At 35.6% G+C, this 18,659-nt stretch overlaps 2 protein-coding genes across 3 annotated transcripts; one reads left to right on the top strand and one right to left on the bottom strand.

Moving 5' to 3' along the window:
- The first annotated feature begins 3 nt into the window (after nt 1-3).
- LOC106160274 (persulfide dioxygenase ETHE1, mitochondrial) lies at nt 4-7,132 on the top strand. Of its 2 annotated transcripts, none has more exons than XM_013536823.3 (7): nt 4-189; nt 1,788-1,932; nt 2,553-2,738; nt 3,078-3,170; nt 3,567-3,656; nt 4,208-4,324; nt 6,365-7,132. In XM_013536823.3, the coding sequence occupies exons 1-7, from the start codon at nt 4-6 to the stop codon at nt 6,403-6,405; spliced, it is 858 nt and encodes a 285-aa protein (XP_013392277.2). In that variant the 3' UTR covers nt 6,406-7,132. The 2 variants fall into 2 exon arrangements, with proteins under 2 accessions (XP_013392277.2, XP_013392276.2); XM_013536822.3 differs by having other exon boundaries at nt 4,713-7,132.
- A 186-nt stretch (nt 7,133-7,318) lies between these two features.
- LOC106160276 (vesicular glutamate transporter 3) lies at nt 7,319-17,529 on the bottom strand. The gene is made up of 13 exons (XM_013536824.2): nt 17,417-17,529; nt 16,455-16,705; nt 15,983-16,074; nt 14,056-14,146; nt 13,167-13,312; nt 12,654-12,741; nt 12,205-12,291; nt 11,700-11,833; nt 11,169-11,318; nt 10,439-10,571; nt 9,783-9,928; nt 9,315-9,407; nt 7,319-8,967 (listed from the first exon to the last, which is right to left on the bottom strand). Exons 2-13 carry the CDS (start codon nt 16,627-16,629, stop codon nt 8,794-8,796), a joined length of 1,509 nt encoding a protein of 502 aa, XP_013392278.2. The 5' UTR covers nt 16,630-16,705; nt 17,417-17,529; the 3' UTR covers nt 7,319-8,793.
- Nucleotides 17,530-18,659: the final 1,130 nt, after the last annotated feature.

The raw sequence follows: 18,659 nt of genomic DNA, 5'->3' as shown, positions 1-18,659 counted from the left end.
AGCATGCCGCCCTTGAACACACTGACGAGGGTTGCGGGAAGGCTCGTGAGAAGTTCTTTCGCCGTGCCACAGGCGCTCGGCAAGGTCCCTACCGGCCCCGCTGCCGGCGTTTCTCTCAACCAGACACTCTTGCAGGCAAGATGTATGTGTGCTGCAGCGGCGGGTCCGAAGGGGTTCATTTTTAGACAGGTATATTTCTTCTTAACGTTTGCTGTCAAGTTTTGACGTTTGCTTTGAAATGGCCCCATATTAAATTACATGTAATCGATTGTAATCTGTGTTAAATGCTTTTCAACTTACAGGCCATCTGGGCCACTAGGGTCTGTGAATCTACTGGCCCAATCGAAACAAAACTCACTGGCCCAATTATAATTTTAAAAAATACACAAATTAACACAATGAGATAAGCAGGCTTTTTATTACAATATATTAATTAAGAACAAAAACATGGGATTTTAGAGATTTTGTTTTATTCTAAGGAACACTAGTTTATGAAATCCAGACAAGAATATTTAATCTTTTTCATAGTTTTGCTTTCTACTCTTCCTAAACTCTTTCGAAGTGTTTTGCCACCTTGCATCTGATCCGTAGTCACGACATGTCTACTTCTGAATCATCTGCATTTTCCTTCAGCATCAAGTAATACAGTGTCTGTTAACAGAATTTTTCTTCAATCAACAGCTTAATGATGGAATTGTTTACCTTCGATATTTCAATATTTAGGTGTTGACTGAAGAAAAAACTTCTTTATTCTTATAACATAACACAGCTGATGAAATGTATTTGAAAAAAAAAGTTTTGAATCATACATCTATACACTAGTATTTCCAGGGTTTACCTGATAAATATAGAGCTTGGGCTAAAGAAACCGTCAAACAGGTTTTTAATTGTACACATTATCATATCTTGAATACAAAAATGGTATCAAAAACAGGATAGAGCTGATAAGAACTAGTCCTTGACTTTTATTTAACGTAATTGAAAAAAGTGAATACATTATCATCTCTTGAATACAAATATGGCAATTCAAGAAGTCACCTGCATAGTATACTACTAGTAAGTATTTATATTCACTGAGGAATTTATTCCAGGTTATTATACCAACCAGCTTACACGTAAATTTTATAAGTACGTCCAGGGTTAAATGTTTGATTTACATACCTATTAAAAGGCACTTACAGCATGAGAAACAATTTAAATTGGTAAGTCTCTTTAAACTTGATGAATTAGTGTCATTGAAGGTGACATTGGTATCACGTATGCCTGGTGGGAGGGGGGGGGGGGGGGGGGGGGTACATACCTTGGTTAGTAGAGCCAAAACCTTTCCTCTATTAATTCTGGATCACATTTGCAAAAAGCAAATCATTAATGATTGAGCAAGATTCTCAAAATGCATCTTTCAGGACATACCTCATTGATGGCATTATAGTACTGCAGTGCTTCAAGTGCATTTTAGGGTTGTATACGTGAAAGTACATTTTAAAGCTATCATATTAGACTTTGGCAGTGTTCCACAGTAACATTGCGTTAGATGTGGCAGTGACATATTGCAGTCTTGACTGTGCCAGATCCTTGGCTTTAGCTTCACAGAGTAATAGTGTGTTAAATGTGAGTACACTTTTCTATTCTAATGCATTTTTCCAGAGGTATCACATTAAGAGCATACGCCTGCCTTAATTGTGACAGCACACAGGAAATCCTATCGCTAGCTGTTGTTCGTCCATGACAGCTTCATACACTGCCATTGTGTTAGTTGTGACAACACATTTCAATCCTGTTATTTCCAGTTGTTTGACCACACTAGCTTCACGTACTCCTACCTGATAGCTGATGCTAACTCCAAGGAGGCGGTGCTGATAGATCCCGTTTATGAACTGGTGAGCAGAGACTTGAAGGTCATAAATGAGCTGGGTTTAAATCTCAAACTCACGGGTAAGAGGCTACAGTGTTGTATTTGGTACATATTTTAAATGAACAAATTTTACCCTTAATTTATCTTTTTAGTGTTTATTCATGTATAGTCCTGTTATCTGTCTGTCTGTCTGTATACCTACCTATCTATCTATCTATCTATCTATCTATCTATCTATCTATGTATTATTATTATTATTATTATTATTATTATTATTATTATTATTATTATTATTATTGTGCCCCATCAGTTTATAGAGGTACCGTTTTAGTGGTTTGACCTTTGTTAGAGATGTGACAGACCATCTCATATTCTTGTTATAATTCCTGTAGTAAGATAATATTTAGGATGCATGGATGTGTTACAAATGATACCCTTTGTCATGTGTTTTAGGGTCTGTTTCTATGGTGACATCAGTTGACAGTGGGATGCGCAGTCATGTTTCTTATGTAGCCATCATTTTCGTACTAGTCTCTTGGAATTTGTAAAGAGTGATCCTAAAATGATTGACAGAAATGTTTAAATGATAATAAAAAATTGCTCTCTTGCAAAACATACATGGCATTTTTGAAACAGTTGAATGGAAAACTTATTTTGTACTTTTGTAAACGAAACTATTGGATATAATGTTTTCTTTCAGTAAATACACATATGCACGCAGACCATGTGACAGGAAGTGGCAAACTGAAGCAGGAGATCGCTGGATGTAAGAGCGTTATTTCCAAGTACAGTGGGGCCCAGGCAGACATATACCTAGATGACGGGGATACTTTTGAGTTTGGGAAATTCAAGATGGAGGCAAAGAAAACTCCCGGTCATACAGATGGTAGGTTTTCTTATGTCAGTATTGGCCCCAATATATTTTGACAATTCTCCCTATGAGAACTTTCGTGCATTTCAGCAATGTTCCAAGGAGCTGTTTCATAATTTTAAAGATTTCATAACATACTGCATTATTAAGTTAGTATTAAATTGATATTCACAGTTTAACCCTCTCAGTTGACCCAGCTTGCAAAATAACATTGAATGTATACAGTACAAGCAGACTTTTCCAGAATGTGTTTTTCGGCCTTCATACCTGCCCCCCCCCCCCCCCCCCCCCCCCCCCTCCCGTCTTCAAGTCTCTGGTGATATGTTGATAATCATACGCTGATCTATCTTACAGGTTGTATGACATTCATATGGCATGAACAGGGAATTGCATTCACTGGGGATGCCCTGCTTATCAGGGGCTGTGGTAGAACAGACTTCCAGCAAGGTAATGTGTGCGTGTGTGTGCATGTGCGTGTGTGTATGCGCATGCATAGGACTGTGTATATATATTTCAGGTCTATGTACATTATTTAGCCTTGAATGTACTGACACACACACAAGATTCATTCAAGTTTTTATGTAAAACATGACAAAGGACTTTTGTCACTGTATTTCAGATATTTCAGATTTGTTCCATTTTGAGTCTATATGAAGTTTTTTTCTTCTTTTATGAAAAAGAATGCATGATTAAGTTCTGATTTTTTTCACTTTTGATAGTTTTCGCAGATGTAACACTCATGATGCAAAATCAGATCTGTAAACTTGTGCATTTCTTTCTGCCTAATTGCATATAATTTTTTGTATTTTGTTAATTATTATTCAAGTGTTCATTTAATTTCAGGCAATCCGGGAACCCTGTATGACTCTGTTCATAATGTTATATTGTCACTACCACCGGATACCCTGCTCTACCCGGCACATGATTACACAGGTATGAGTCTGTCCATGATATGATATTATCATTTCCACCGGATACCCTGCTCTACCCAGCACATGACTAGTCAGGTATGAGTCTGTCCACAATATTATATTATCATTTCCACCGGATACCCTGCTCTACTCAGCACAGGTACACAGGTATGAGTCTGTCCATGATACGATATTATCATTTCCACCGGATACCCTGCTCTACCCAGCACATGACTAGTCAGGTATGAGTCTGTCCACAATATTATATTATCATTTCCACCGGAAACCCTGCTCTACTCAGCACAGGTACACAGGTATGAGTCTGTCCATGATATTATATTATATTATCATTTCCACCAGATACCCTGCTCTAGGTCTAAGTAGGTCAAGTTTTCAACCAAAACAGTTTAAGCTTTTTTATGACTGATCGAGTGATTTACTTGGTTTATCCTTTAGCACGTCAACTTTATATTTGAGTTGTATAAGAAAATAGTAGAAGTGGTTTATATGTGTAACTGGGAATCCTCGTTCCATCGATGCTCGGTTCGTATATGTCTCTTTAACCTCCCACAGGTCAAAGTGTGACGACAGTGGCCGAGGAGAAGAAGTGTAACCCTCGGCTGACCAAGTCTAAGGAAGAATTCATCAAAATTATGGAAAACCTCAACTTGCCTTACCCTAAACAGATTGGTGAGTAACTGGGCTATTTCCACATGGGTAAATTGCTTGCTTTTAAAATTGCCATGGGTTAGATCCCGGGTCACGTTGATGTCCCTGGGTAATATTGGTGCCATGTTAGCACATCTGAGGGACAGCTTGGTCATAATAAAACTCAAGTTGACTTGCTTTAAAGTTTATGCTAACAGTGATTATTTGCCATTTGGTTACTAGTGCCTGTGCTTTGCTTTTAAAAGAATACCTCAATTAAATGGCTTTACTGCTTAAAAAAATTGTTTAAATAACTGATTTCAAATCTGAAACGGGTACATCCATAAACATAAGCTGAACATAAAACCGTAATGTGAAGATTAAAAGGCTGCAGCTGCTTGGCTTTATTTACCATTGTCATTTGTTTCAGATCATGCCCTGCCGAAGAACCAAGTTTGCGGAATATTCTAGAATCAGCTTGTGGTAGATAGGCACTAACTGTTATCAGTCATTTAACAACAACTGACCCTGGCTATTCCCTCGACCTGGCTTTCAGATCCTTGAATCTGGCAATAATGATGTGATTTCTTGGTCCATAGCTTATTGCATAATGGCACTGTATATTTTTTAACAGGAAATTCTGTCAGTTTTAAAGTTTTTATCCATCAGGATTCAGGTCTGTTAATTTTTTAGGAATTGATTTTAAAAGATAAAAATGTCAGAATTTATAACTTATATTTTCATTAGTGGATTCAGGATGGAGGTATTCATTTGAGCATTTTCAACTCACAATGTATTTATTTATTGTTAATTTATCATTATAAGTTTTTGTTGATGATGATCCTATGTATCATCACTGTATTCGTAACCAATTGAGGTTGTATCTACTATTCATGAAGTGCATGTACCTCCTGCAACCTAAAACTACTGTAATGTTGTACTAATATTTATAATTACTGGATCTGCAGTATTAACGTATAGTATTAAGATCTTTTAAGATGAGATTTGAAGAAAAATGACTAAAATTGAGAGTAGCCAATTTTAATTGTGGTATTTACTATAATATAAGCTCCTTTTTAATATAATATCTTTTAATATAATTTTTATTGGCATTCTTAAATGCCTGAACCATTGTATCAGACTTTAAAAATAGGTTTTCTTTCCATACTGGATTCATGTTTCTCCCTAGAGTTTTAAAATATTGTTAGTTGAAAATTTGTACATTTTGAATATCCATTATGTTGGCACGCTGCCTCATATTGGCCTATTTGTACAGCAGTCAATTCCTGAACCTTGAGATCTGATATTTGCCAGCTTTCTCATTTTCAAATATTTTTATTTTAATAATTTATTAAAAAATTTTGGTCACAGTCATTGTAGCACTTCTTCAGTAAGCATAAGTGAAATGTGAAAATGAAAAAGCTGGGAGACATCTTCTCTGAATCTCTGGCTAATTGGGCATATCTTTAGCCATTTAAACTCAAAAAGCTTCTCTTTTTTCACAAACTAACGCACAAATGGGGGTTAGGGAGTTTTTGCAGAGAAATGGTGCCTACATTCTGTCACACAGCTGTCTTGTAAAATGTTAAATTCAGGGGCCATTTCCTATGAGAACTTCAAAATTTCAGTCTCCTTTGACCTCAGATTCATAGGCATTAAATAAAGTATGCTTATAGGAAGAAAGACGTGACTAGAATGCTATAGAGGGCATCCAGAACTAACAGATCCACAGATCAAATATGGCGACCCACTATAAAGCTTGCTGCTTAATCCATGATTAGACATTGTACAGATTCCGCACAGTGGGACATATTTGATCTGTGGATCTGTTAGTTTGCTGTTCTGAATGTGCTCATAGACAAGAACTTTAATTTTAGGGACTACAGCAATTTAGTTCTTACTGAAGTAGAGAAAAAACTTGAAGTCTTTTTGTGAAACTTTGGGCTGTGATTGCGTCAGCCTTAATTCTCTTTAAAAAGAGAAATCCTCACAATAATGGAAACTCAAAACAATACTGCTTCATTTTATAAATGTCCACGCTTTCTTTGAGAAATTTTCATTTCTTCGTATCCCCTGTTCCAGACCGTGCCATACCATTGAACAAAGTGTGTGGAGTGTTTTAGGGACATCACAGCCTCTGCTCCCACTTTTTAGAGCCAACAGCTCATCTTGGAAAAAGTGACACCTGGAGCACTGTAAATAATACTTGATAAAATGAGGAACCTGTTTTCATCAATAATAGACCAAAGGAAAAGAACATTTGTAAAATTAAGGACTGGCGTGAAGCCAAGGTTAACTTGGTAGGTGCAATTTTAGTTTATTTATTTATTTTTATTATTATTATTTTTTTAAATATCAGTTTAAATTTGTAAAGTTTCCATGGTGACTTGCTGGGTAGCACCATTAAGTGGAGGCATTGCAAACAATTCAGCAAGACATTTTTAAATGACCATTTTAGAACCATTGAATGTTTTTGAGAAGTACAAATGTCATCTCCAAATGAGTATGAGATGTGTTCAGAGTGTTCAAGATCAACCTTAACTTTAAAAATGTTAATTTGAAAGAGTGATATCAATATGCATATTAGTATTAGTGAAAATATAATGATATTCAAGAGTGTGATCCCTTGATCATTTGAATTATTATTTGTGTATCATTGGCAAAATGATAATTACCACAATATAGTCCATATAAATACAAGCTCCTGTTATATCTATTTTAATGGTGGAGGGTTGCTGGTAACATTGATGAGTGTTATAAGTATTTTATGTAAAATATCTGTCACGTGTTGAAACCTTCAATTTTACAAAATATCTGATTGTCATAATAAACACTTAATCTTATAGTCTACATCTAGTTCCTAGTGTTGTGAGAAACTTTCAAGCTGGTTATCTCCTTGTTTCCTTAACAGACTATTTTAAAGAACCTTCTTTGATGTAACTCCTGTAATATTTCAATGCTGCCATTTCCATAACGACTTCACATAATTTAATGGAATATTAACCATTTTCCTTTAAAACAAAGCAGACTAATCAATACCTTTTTTCAACTTGCACATTTATTACAACAAGGCTATTGCACAATTTCATCCCAGAGAGGTATTCTGTCTTAATTCTAAAGCCTCCTTGAAAACATCTGCAACTAAATTCATGAAAATATGATATTATAATCATGACAGTTGGATACAATATTCATTAATGTCTGTTTCCTGTAAAACTGTTATACCATGCCACAAACACCTGTTACAATATTAATCGGAAAAGTTTGCAAGCAATATCTTCAAAAAACCTGAAGATGTTTATAAATACCAGTTTCTGATAAAAAAGATTAAAATTCACAAATGCACAGGACAAATATCATTATCAGAGATTTCTTTAACAAGTTCTTAATTATTCATAAAATAAAGATATAGTGGTAAAAAGTCATGGCTAACACGTTAACCCTCAAAACTGCCTTTTTCTTCAGCTATATTGTCCTATTGAGCAAGTGTGATGTAAATAAATACATACTTAGAAAATATTTCTGAATACATTTCATAAAATATATTAATATTAGTAAATATATAAAGGGGAATTCCTTTAAGTAAAAGTAATTTGTGTAAATTGTCTGTTTTCACGACCAGGAATTCACAATAAGTACTGTGCGGAATTCTATATAGACAATAACACTTTAAGCAATAAAAATATAATATTGTGATAATGTTCTGTATTGGAACGTTCTACAATTTCCCCACTTTCATAAAAATTCTTCATATCTGCTTCAAGTATTCTTAATTCATATACTCAACAATTTCACTGCTAACACGTCAACAACCAGCTGCACCATTAAATAAATTAACAATGATAACAACAAGTATTCCAGATTCTTAACACTGTATGCCAACAAAGGACTGAACTATTCCCATTCTGACACGTCTCTGAGGGATGAATAACCAGGGGGACCGTTTTACTCAAGGAATGTCTGAAAACTGGTCTAAACTGATATTATTAATACCAAAACTGTAGTCTATTTCAGTTCAAGATATGTATGCAGTAGTCCACATATATAATGTAAGTAATATCTGAATATGAATAAATCTATAATATATGTATAATTATATATGGTAAAAAATAAATATTTGAAGCATCAGCCACATTTTTCTTACTTCAAACAGGCACACTATCCCATTTAATGGGTCTATCACTGATTTATCGCCGGTTAAATTTTTTCTGTACAACAGGCCCCAACAGGAATGTTAGTGTTTTTTTATTGGTAAAATGATAATTTTTATTTGATGCAAGCAACAGTTCCAGGCAGGTTGCCATGGTAAGCCATTCTAGAGAAACATGGTTCAGTGTTTTCAGCCAAGCAAGTAGATATAGGATCTAACCCTTTGCTACAGTCTGTTGTACTGGTACCTTAATTATTAAGCGACTGACACTAAATGAGCAGACATTAATTCCATTTACACAGACTGACATTAATAAAAACTAAAACTGACTATTTCAATAAAATTCAGACATTTATTTTGACTATTGCTCCTCCTCTGCTTCTGTTTCCTCGTCTGGGTCCAGATGAGGCATGTACCCCATTGGCATCTGAGCCCAGTCTTGTCTCTCCCCAGAAGCACATAGCCCAAAAACCACAGCCCCAAGTAGATAGATGGCAGCACTTATGTAGAACACTATCCGCCATTCAGAAGCCAGCTGGAAAAAATTGTGGTGATTTGTTAATTGGGAGGATATAAAATGATGTAAAAACTATACAAAGCATGCCAATTATATGTCAACTATCCATATAAATTAAATGCCATTTTCAGTCACTTTTTTCTTTTAAGGTATAAAGTCCGTAATAACCTGCTGAGTTTTGAAAAGCATTATTGAAAAAAAGATGAATCATAAGCAAAACACTGATGTTGAAAATATGATCAACTCAAGCTAAGTTGTTGTAGCATTTCACATGTACAAAAATAGGATTCAAATTTATTTCATGAGAATGTGTTGGCAATATATCAAGTGAACAGAAGATCCTGGAAGACTTCTAGTGTGGTTACCTTATGCTGTACAATGGCTCCAGTCAATCCAGGACTTATAATACCAGGAAGTGTGGCAAAGGTATTGGACACACCCATCAAAATACTGGCATACTGGAATAAGACACCAAAGTTTGCAAATATACAGACACAATTCAATCTAACAAAAATTAAGCAAATAATTAAGAATTCTAATCTTGTCCAAAAGTGGTTTACTGCTCTGAGGAAAATAATGGCGACATCTGTAAAAATATACAGTAAATTAAATTGCAGATTCAAATTTTTTTTTTAAGTTGATGCTGGGAATAATTTTAAAGAATATAATAAGAAAAAAAAAACAGAAAACAAAATGCACCCACTGACATGTAATGTTACACACTGGTGTCTGACACCAAATCTAGCCAACATCAAGAAAATGATTGACACAAAAAAAAAAAAAAAAAAAAAAAAAAAAAAAAACTCCGCCCATATCAAGAATTTGTTTCTTACCTGTGGTGCAATATCCAAGTGATTGACACTAAATCCCGCCCAGGTTAAGCCCCCAAAGCCCACTGCTATGGTGATGGCAGTAATGGCTGCAGCAGGAGTCATCAGATATGCGGCAGTTATCATGAAGACTGTTTGGAACACATAAGCTATCAAAGAAAAAATACATATCTGGTAATAACATACATTGGACCAAAATTCTTGATTATAATCAAATATATTTTTTCTAGCAGTACTTTTAATGTCATTATATCAGATAAAATGATAATAATTCCAAAATTAACATACAGAAATTATGGTATGCATAATGTAAGACTTTTTCATTATTATAATATGATTATCATATATTTCTTGCTTTTATACAATCATACATGGCAAAGTCATTTGTATAATTTCAATAAGAAAAATATCCTGGGAAGTATAATAGCATACTGTAATTCTCTTTTATTCTAAATATTAATTTTTGTACTCATAACAAGCCTAAAGTTTGCAAGCCAAGAAAAACAATGAATCGGTATCATATTGGACTCGACTGCTCAGTATATCCTCAGAACATAATTAAGGTGTAGGAGACTCCAATTTGGCATCCTAAATAGATCTATAATATATGTTATGTTATATGATATTGAGTTTCTCTGGTGCTGTTCTTCACAACCTACCCCCACAAGTGAAAAGTTTCCTAACATTTGTAGTAGTAAGTTTTTTTGACCGCCGTAAAAAGTCTGCAATATGGCCACCGACTTGCACAACTATTCCCATGACAAGATACGGCAGTGCTGCCACAAAGCCAGTCTGAAATAACATCATATAAGTTATAAAATAAATGTTCAATTTAAAAATTCAATATAAAAAAGATTTCACAAACCAAAAGACCCTAAATGTATCTTGCACTTTATCCAATAATTCTATGTTCAAAGATACTCCATAGCAATTTTATTGTAATTAAATACACCTTTGCCATTTTGATAAAGTACAATATATTAGAGAGAATATATACAATGGATGATTAAATATAATAATATGAAGTAATAAATTGTTTATGCTAATTATCTACCAACAAAACATCACGACAAGTTTAGAAATATTTTCAAATGTTTTTAAGTCCACCACAGGTCTGTTGCCAGCAACTACAAAAAAGGGGCCTTTTTCAGAAAAAAAGTGAAACATTTTTTTACTACTTATTTGACCCACATTGAGAAATAGCATAGCATGTAGATCATATTTTGATTCAAAGTGGACCTTTTCTGAACAAAAGAGTGGCTCATTAAAGCAATGACCCCCCCCCCCACCCCCCCCACCCCCCCCCACCCCCCCACCTACACAGTACTGTATTGTAAGTAATCCATTTTTGGGCATTTTAAGTGCCATGATATATAGTATGTATGGTACCTTGGCAACTCTGTACGAGAAAACATCATGCAGAAATGTGGGCAGGGATGTGAGGAGAGTGTAAAATCCCCAGTTCTCAGCAAAGTGTGCGCAGATGATGGCCCATACTGGGACAGAGGTCGCCATCTTCAGCCATGGCGGATGCAGATTCTGAAATTGCGATGGTGCAAAATAACCACAAAGTCAATGAAAAATAAAATATGGGCTTTAATTTCCACTTTTTACTGATAAACTACATGTACATGGAATTACTGATTAAACTAAAGTTTCCTTTTTTAAAAGAATTAATTTTTTATTACTTTTCATAAAATACCACCCTAAGACTTACATGTAATAAGCATGTTCATTATCACACACTATTCATGAAATAACCACACAAAAATTATCATGCTGCTTGTTAACTGTTAATTCCACTGAAATGGTCACAACACAAGGACCTTAGTATACGGAGACCCTTTACTTGATATATGTGGAAGAAAAAACAGAGTCAACACAAACTCCCTAATCTTCCGAACTGTGTAGATCGAGTACCTGTGTCTGTTTGTCAGTGTATCCCATACTGTACTGTATATACTCCAGCTCCTCCTGGGATATGGTGGGGTGTTCTGAGGGACTGTCACTTATCAGCAAGAACCACAGGATGCACCAGAGGATTGCCAGAGCACCTAATGTGTGTTGTAACAAGACATGTCATTGGTTGAAATGATGATTGCCAGAGCACCTAATGTGTGTTGTAACAAGACATGTCATTGGTTGAAATGATAATTGCCAGAGCACCTAGTGTGTTGAAACAAGGCATGTCATTGGTTGAAATGATGACTGCCAGAGCACCTAATGTGTGTTGTAACAAGACATTTCATTGGTTAAACAGATGATTGCAAGACAACTAGACCATTTGTAACTGTTACAAGACATGTCAATCGTCGTTCAGCGACAACTATTTGCCTTTAATAAATCGTAATTGAAGGAGAAACTCGAAGGCAATGGTCCTCTAAAAGACCCCATTCTTTTACTTAAAAGCTATATATGAACTCACCAAAGAAGTAAAAAAGTGAGGGCCATCCCAAATAGGCTGCCATCAGTCCAGAGAGAGGCATGGAGACCACTGTACCCATGTAGGAGCCTGAAGTACATTGTAGCTATACAATACATTCCTCAATATAATACCTTGTAGCAATGGCAACAATGTCAAAATTGAAGAACACAAGAAAACAAACTCCAAATAACTAAAGGTATAAAAATTAAATCTGAGATTTTATATTTCAGACCTGGCTGCCCGAGATAAGTCAACCAACATATGGCTATATCTATTACTGTATAAACAAAATATGGCTGCCAGATTCACATAGTGCTGAACTATGACAACAAAAATGGTCAGTTTTTTGCTATGCCATATTATATAAAACATGAAAAGTATCACAAAGAAAGAAAGGACAATCAGTTTCACAATATGCAATGGCACGACAAACCCGTAAAAACCCATACCTGAGAAGGCAATGGTAGCCAGTTTACTTCTCTCCAATGGAGGTGCCCACTTAGCCCATATAGCATGTATGGAGGGGTAGGTCACACCCTAAAATAAAACCATAGGGAATGATAACCAAGCAACAACTGTCTCATTGGCAGCAGTGGATATCTCTGACTCTGGGTCAAGGATTTAGCTACAAAGAGGGCAGAGGGAAAGCAAAATTAAGCCAACTGAAGCTCCACATATACTGAACAGCAGAAGAGAACAATTTACTATATTATGTACTAGTGGTTTTTGTCTCATTTTACTCTTTATACTATTTTGGAAGAGAAGATGGGAATAGGTGAAGAAACTTGTGTAAGGGAAGGCCATTTATCGATTATAAGATTACTTTCAACATATCATAGTAAGCTGAGGCTTAAAATGCTGCAGAGTCTCTAAACTCAAAGATAAAACCCAAGTCAGAAATGATTGTACAGCAAAAACATAGTACACTTCCCCTAAATCATGCATTTTATCCACTTCCCTACCTCAAATATCCCCTCCAGAATCCTGACCACGATGAACAAGTACACGCTGCCACGCACACATAATGGCGTCAACAAAGTCAGTACCGCAGTGACAAATATGCCTCCACCAAAAAGATTTCTTCCTCCAAACTTACTGGCAAGAATACCTATATAAGACATAAGATCATATTTATATTATTGCCTTAATTGTCTGTCTTATATGGGAAGGAAGACATTACATGTAAGTAATATCTTTAATTTATAACTATAGGATTTCAAGCAATGTTTTCCAGCCTATGAATTCACACAATTAAATAGGTTCTATTAGAGACTGAACATAATTCTAACACTAAGGGCTCTTTCCCAATGAGACTATGGTTCTATGTAAATCAATCTTACTCTGCAGGGACTCTCGCTGAATGCAATCAGAGTAACAGATTAACATGCCCTAAGACATGGCATTTCAAGCACAGCATCAAAAGCGAAATAACCTGAATGTGTATATGTAATACAAAGTACCAGCATGTGTGAGCATGTACTTGCCGCCATACTGGTATGTGGGCATACTGGTATTCACTAACACGAGTCATTACTGGGGTAGCGCTAACACTCGCCAATTTAACCAAATGCTAAAACTGACTTAAATTGGCTAAAGAAAAAGGGCTTGATTTGGCATTTTTAGCCAAATTATAACCTTTTTGGTAAAAAAATTGACAAAAATGTGGTGATTTGGCTAAGCGAAAAAAATTGCTACCCCAGCATTAAGTCTATGTTTGGTATCATTAAACTGTGCAAGTACTGCTCACCCAGTAAAAAGTTGTGTCAATTGTTATCATAAATATTATTCTCTTACTTTTCTTTTTTATTTATCTATTTATTTATTAATTTATGATCTTGTTGAAATCCTTACCCCCAGGAATCTGAGTGAAGATGTAACCATAGAAGAATGAGCCAAGTATTAGACCAACAAGTCTGGAATCCCAGAAAAACTCGGGTTCAATCTGAAATTAATATGACAGCAATTGACGCTGAACTGATAAAAGCATTATCTGACAAAATATCACTATCTACCAAAAATATTTTTAAAAATTCATATTCTTCTAAACTTTGACAGACATTTAATTTAAATGTTAAAATATTATGACATGAATCATACATTCGATTCAGAATCATGATTAGGCATCAAAATTAACATTTTAGCTGTACAATTATAACCAATGAGTACGTTTTCTATAATCTGATGTATCACAGTGAGTAAAAAACCATTATTTTTGTTAAACGGCTGTATCAGGCACTAACTTTAAGGCCTTGCTATGGTGCATCTCTTCCAGAAAAGCAAGGCTATTAACTTAAATTGTAAATCTCTATACGTGAAACGGTCCATTTTAGCCTACCGCTCAACATGAAAAAAAGCCTCTGATACACAAATAATATGAACAGTGTGTTTTCCCTACAGACACAGTTAAATCATGCTATTACCACACTAGACCTGTAATATGACATATGGTCAGTCTGATAACACTATTAAATTACACTAAATTAGGGGTGGTATTTTCCATGCATGGTAAATGCTCAGAGTGAGGCACTATTATTATTATAATAGGCAATCATAATGACAGTGATATCATCCATTTATATAAAGCATGGTATTCTCCCTGCTCAGCAAGTATTCACAGTAACCCACTGACAAACTTCATTTTACATACAAGGTACAATGTGATTGAAAAAAAAGCATGAAATACTGGGCACAGATAGTAAAGATATGGGCGGGGGGGGGGGGGGGGGGGGGGGGAGATCAAAGTCACAAAAGGGCAAAGATGGCATCTGATATGCTGTTTAAGATGATTGTGTGATTTTTACTGTATAACTTTTGGTATAGGATGTGACTGATTTCATGCTTATTAGGTATGTTATTTACATTGTTTATTAATAAGTTCAACTCCTTGATTCTTTTATCTGTCTCTTATGGCATTCAATGGCAATAAATATATTTTTTAAAGAACTGCATAAAAGGTATTGAAGTTACCCCAGTCTGTCTCTTTACAATACCATTTTCTTAGCACACATAATTTCAAATCCACATTTCTTTCTGGCTAAATCAAAATATATTCTAACCTGCAGTAGCTGTGGGCTGAAGTACATCAAGACAGAGAGAAACAAATGAGATATTGATTTTCTCTTACTTCAGTCTCCCTTTGTAAACTGCTGTAGTTTTAAAACATACTGCCGATGCACTTAATGGAAGTTGAAGTATTGATTTTTCAGGAATAATCCCATAATAATCACAGATTCTCATAATGCGACCACTTCTTCATTTCTTTTATCAATGTCTCTCATCTTGCTACTATAACACCATTATATTTATAGCACTGTCCATGGTTTTAAAGACTTACTGCATTAAATCAGATTGAGTGTTTGTAAAAATATGATTACTTACATGTATACTGTCTAACAAGTCAAAAATTTCAATACAAAGTTTAAGATTTACATTGTCATACTAGTATTCATGGTATTAAAATAGGAGTGGTGAAATAAGAGTAAAGCATCTTTTATTTTGTTTAAAAAATGTGATTCAATTGCTGTCAATCTGCAGTTCTGTAATGAGCCACAATTAAGTCCTAACCCCTTTTTCTGGTAGGTTTTATGAGGTAAATCAGTAATTTTAGTTTTAAAAAAATTGAATACATAAGAATTAATAAAAAGTTGCCCCTCCCCAAAATATGCATCTGCATATGGATTTTCAAGATTATTATATAATGAAATTTAAGTATATTCATCTAATAGGAAGAGCCTGACCAAGAGGCTCACACTGTCTGTCACCTTGTCTTCAAACTAACCTGGACAACAGTCCCATTTACCACCTCCGTCCTGTTTGATAACATGGCAACCACAGCTATGCTCAAGTTCACTCTCAGGGCGTACACATTGACTGAAACGTAAATAAAAAGATAAAGATAAAACCACATGGTCATTTGTAGAATTTACATCAACATATCCTTAAAAATCAGTAACAAATTTAACAATGAATTCCTACTTTAAAGTCAATGAATAGTTGAATGGAAAAAAGTTATTATCAGTCTTGTAACAGATGTGAATGAAATTCCTGCCCATTATCACTTTATTCACATATACAGTACATACTAGTATATTCTCTCTCTCTCTCTCTCTCTCTCTCTCTCTCTCTCTCTCTCTCTCTCGCTTTCTCTGGCTATTCCTCTCTTTCTTTCTCTCTCTCTCTCTCTGGCTATTCCTCTCTCTCTCTCTCTCTCTCTCTCTCTCTCTGTATCTCAACAATCTTATTCTACTCACAGAATCCCAGAAATGCCATGACTGCCACCACATATCTCTTCATCATGAACTGACAGCAAACACTTTGCTCCTGATTGCTGTGCTTGGAGGAACTGATAGCTCTTCTCTCTTCAGCATCAGACTCTGACGTGACATCATGAAGCGGGACTGACCTCTTCTTCAACGTTTCGTCCATATTGTGTGGTCAGTTAAAGCATCCACCACCAATTCAGGAAAGAATCACAGCTATAGAGGACTACTGAATTTGAGATCTACAGCAAAATAAAAATGAAAGTACTGTACTAGTAAATTGTTTGTTTACCCTTTCACACATGTTTATACTAATTATAGTATCTGTTAACAAAAAGCAGAATACATGCACATATTTCAGTATTATATGTTCATTAAAATAATCAAGGCAAATCTTTGCAAGTCCTGGCCAAATATCAAGCAATAAGAAAGTGGGCTGGTAATTTTGACAAAATTTGTCAGCCCAAATGGACCAGCAATTAATAATAATAATAATAATAGATACTACTAACGCCATACACTAGTATAATTAATTCTTACTTTTCAGGGAGTATCTCCCAAAAGGGGCCTTTCCCCTGCACTCCCACAACTACTACTACATTTGGAAAGGGGGGGGGGGTGGAGGGGCGAGGGTGAAAATTTTAATTTATATAGGCCTACGCCATGCATTGTGTCCCATGTTACGTTTATGGTCTCTCTCTCTCTCTCTCTCTCTCTCTCTCTCTCTCTCTCTCTCTCTCTCTCTCTCTCTCTCTGGGGCTCTCTCTCTGTGCGGGTGCCACTGACATAGAAATGCACCTGAGATGCACGACCGGTCAAATCATATGGGAAGCAGTGTGCTGTTGACAAATGTACACCCCAGTTATATAATACAGCGAGTGCTTGATTACCCACATTTCCACCTTTCGAACAGAATTCACAGAACAAAACTCCGATGGTAATTTCTGACTTACCATGTGAATCTTCATCTCGTTATCTCTCCCTCGACTTCCACAGCTGTCGACATTTTCGCAGACTGTCCGTATCTTCTCATCTGTGTAAAATGTATCATCACAATCGCCTTCTCTGTCGCAATCTCCAAACAATCTTGTTTGTGACGTCATCCGCGCATTCTCACCTATCGCATTTATCGATGCAAAGCGTATAAGATTTATGTCATTGGCCAGGGCGGAGGTTATGGCCAGGGGAACGTTTTGGGTATTAAACTTGAGTGGATGAGACTAACCCCTTTTTATAGAACAGGTACTGGGGTAGTCTTTTATAAGCCCTGATTCAACGCTTATTTAGACCTACTTTTGGCTGATCTATGTACATAAGCCAATATATTCCGCTGAGATATTTGTTCATTCATTCCTCAAATGTATAGGTCTAGGTCAGTTGTATCTAGGTTAGGTTTAATGAACGCGACGGATACCTGAAGAGTAATGTTTGGTGACCGCACTATGAATAAGGCCTATGGAGTACTTAAGAAATACAGTAATGCGTATCGCGTGAAGTACAGAAAATGACTTTAGAAACGAGTCCATTTGAAAAAACTGTCATAGAAATAAAATGCTTTTTGGTATAATTATTGTGAGGTGCAATAACTTGAAGAGAGTCCTGTCATTGAAGTATAACTGTAGGCTACATTTAGCTGTGAAAACGCATTTATTCAAATTCGATTTTAAGTTCAGAAAACCTCTCAGTAAACTTTTACATTTTCACAGTGAAAGATACATAAGAAACTTTCTGCACGGCATTATTATAAGGCCTGAAAACGCAAGGTCGCTATTCCTTTGCTGCATAACGAAGTTTACATATCAGTTGCTAGGCGTTTACTTGGTTTCAACTTAAAATTTGTCTTTTAATAGAGACACTGAACTGTCTTAATAGGCCCTAGCACGAAAATTCATGCGTTAGTACTCCTATTGACGATTCTGATATGTAGGCTACTGGCTGTGCTCAGCCAGTACGTATTAATTTGCATTAATCGCAACTTTTACCATAAAAGTGTGCAAGTGCCCTAACGAAAGTGGTGCGGCTGCTACGCCTTCTTTCTCTAATAAATCTTTCTTGTTTAATTATTGGAATATTTATTGCCGTTACATAAATATTACATGAGAATAGACATAACGCCCTAGTAGGTGTTCTATTAAGCTATTTTTAAACAGTTATATTATGTACCCGAAGAGCGAAATATGTCCACGGCGCTTTATC

The sequence above is a fragment of the Lingula anatina genome, chromosome 7, assembly GCF_051362555.1.
Source record: "Lingula anatina isolate TDL-2025a chromosome 7, LinAna3.0, whole genome shotgun sequence".
NCBI lineage: Eukaryota > Metazoa > Brachiopoda > Lingulata > Lingulida > Lingulidae > Lingula > Lingula anatina.
This window is presented reverse-complemented; position numbering and strand designations above follow the sequence as displayed.

Bases quoted from the DNA above. Each gene is read 5' to 3' on its own strand.
- LOC106160274 (XM_013536823.3), top strand. From the start codon at position 4: ATGCCGCCCTTGAACACACTGACGAGGGTTGCGGGAAGGCTCGTGAGA. The intron at 190-1,787 runs GTATATTTCTTC...TGTTATTTCCAG, and splicing joins AGGGGTTCATTTTTAGACAG to TTGTTTGACCACACTAGCTT. The intron at 1,933-2,552 runs GTAAGAGGCTAC...GTTTTCTTTCAG, and splicing joins TTTAAATCTCAAACTCACGG to TAAATACACATATGCACGCA.
- LOC106160276 (XM_013536824.2), bottom strand. From the start codon at position 16,629: ATGGACGAAACGTTGAAGAAGAGGTCAGTCCCGCTTCATGATGTCACG. The intron at 13,313-14,055 runs GTAAGGATTTCA...TGTCTTATATAG, and splicing joins CTTCACTCAGATTCCTGGGG to GTATTCTTGCCAGTAAGTTT. The intron at 12,292-12,653 runs GTATGGGTTTTT...AATGTACTTCAG, and splicing joins GGCTACCATTGCCTTCTCAG to GCTCCTACATGGGTACAGTG.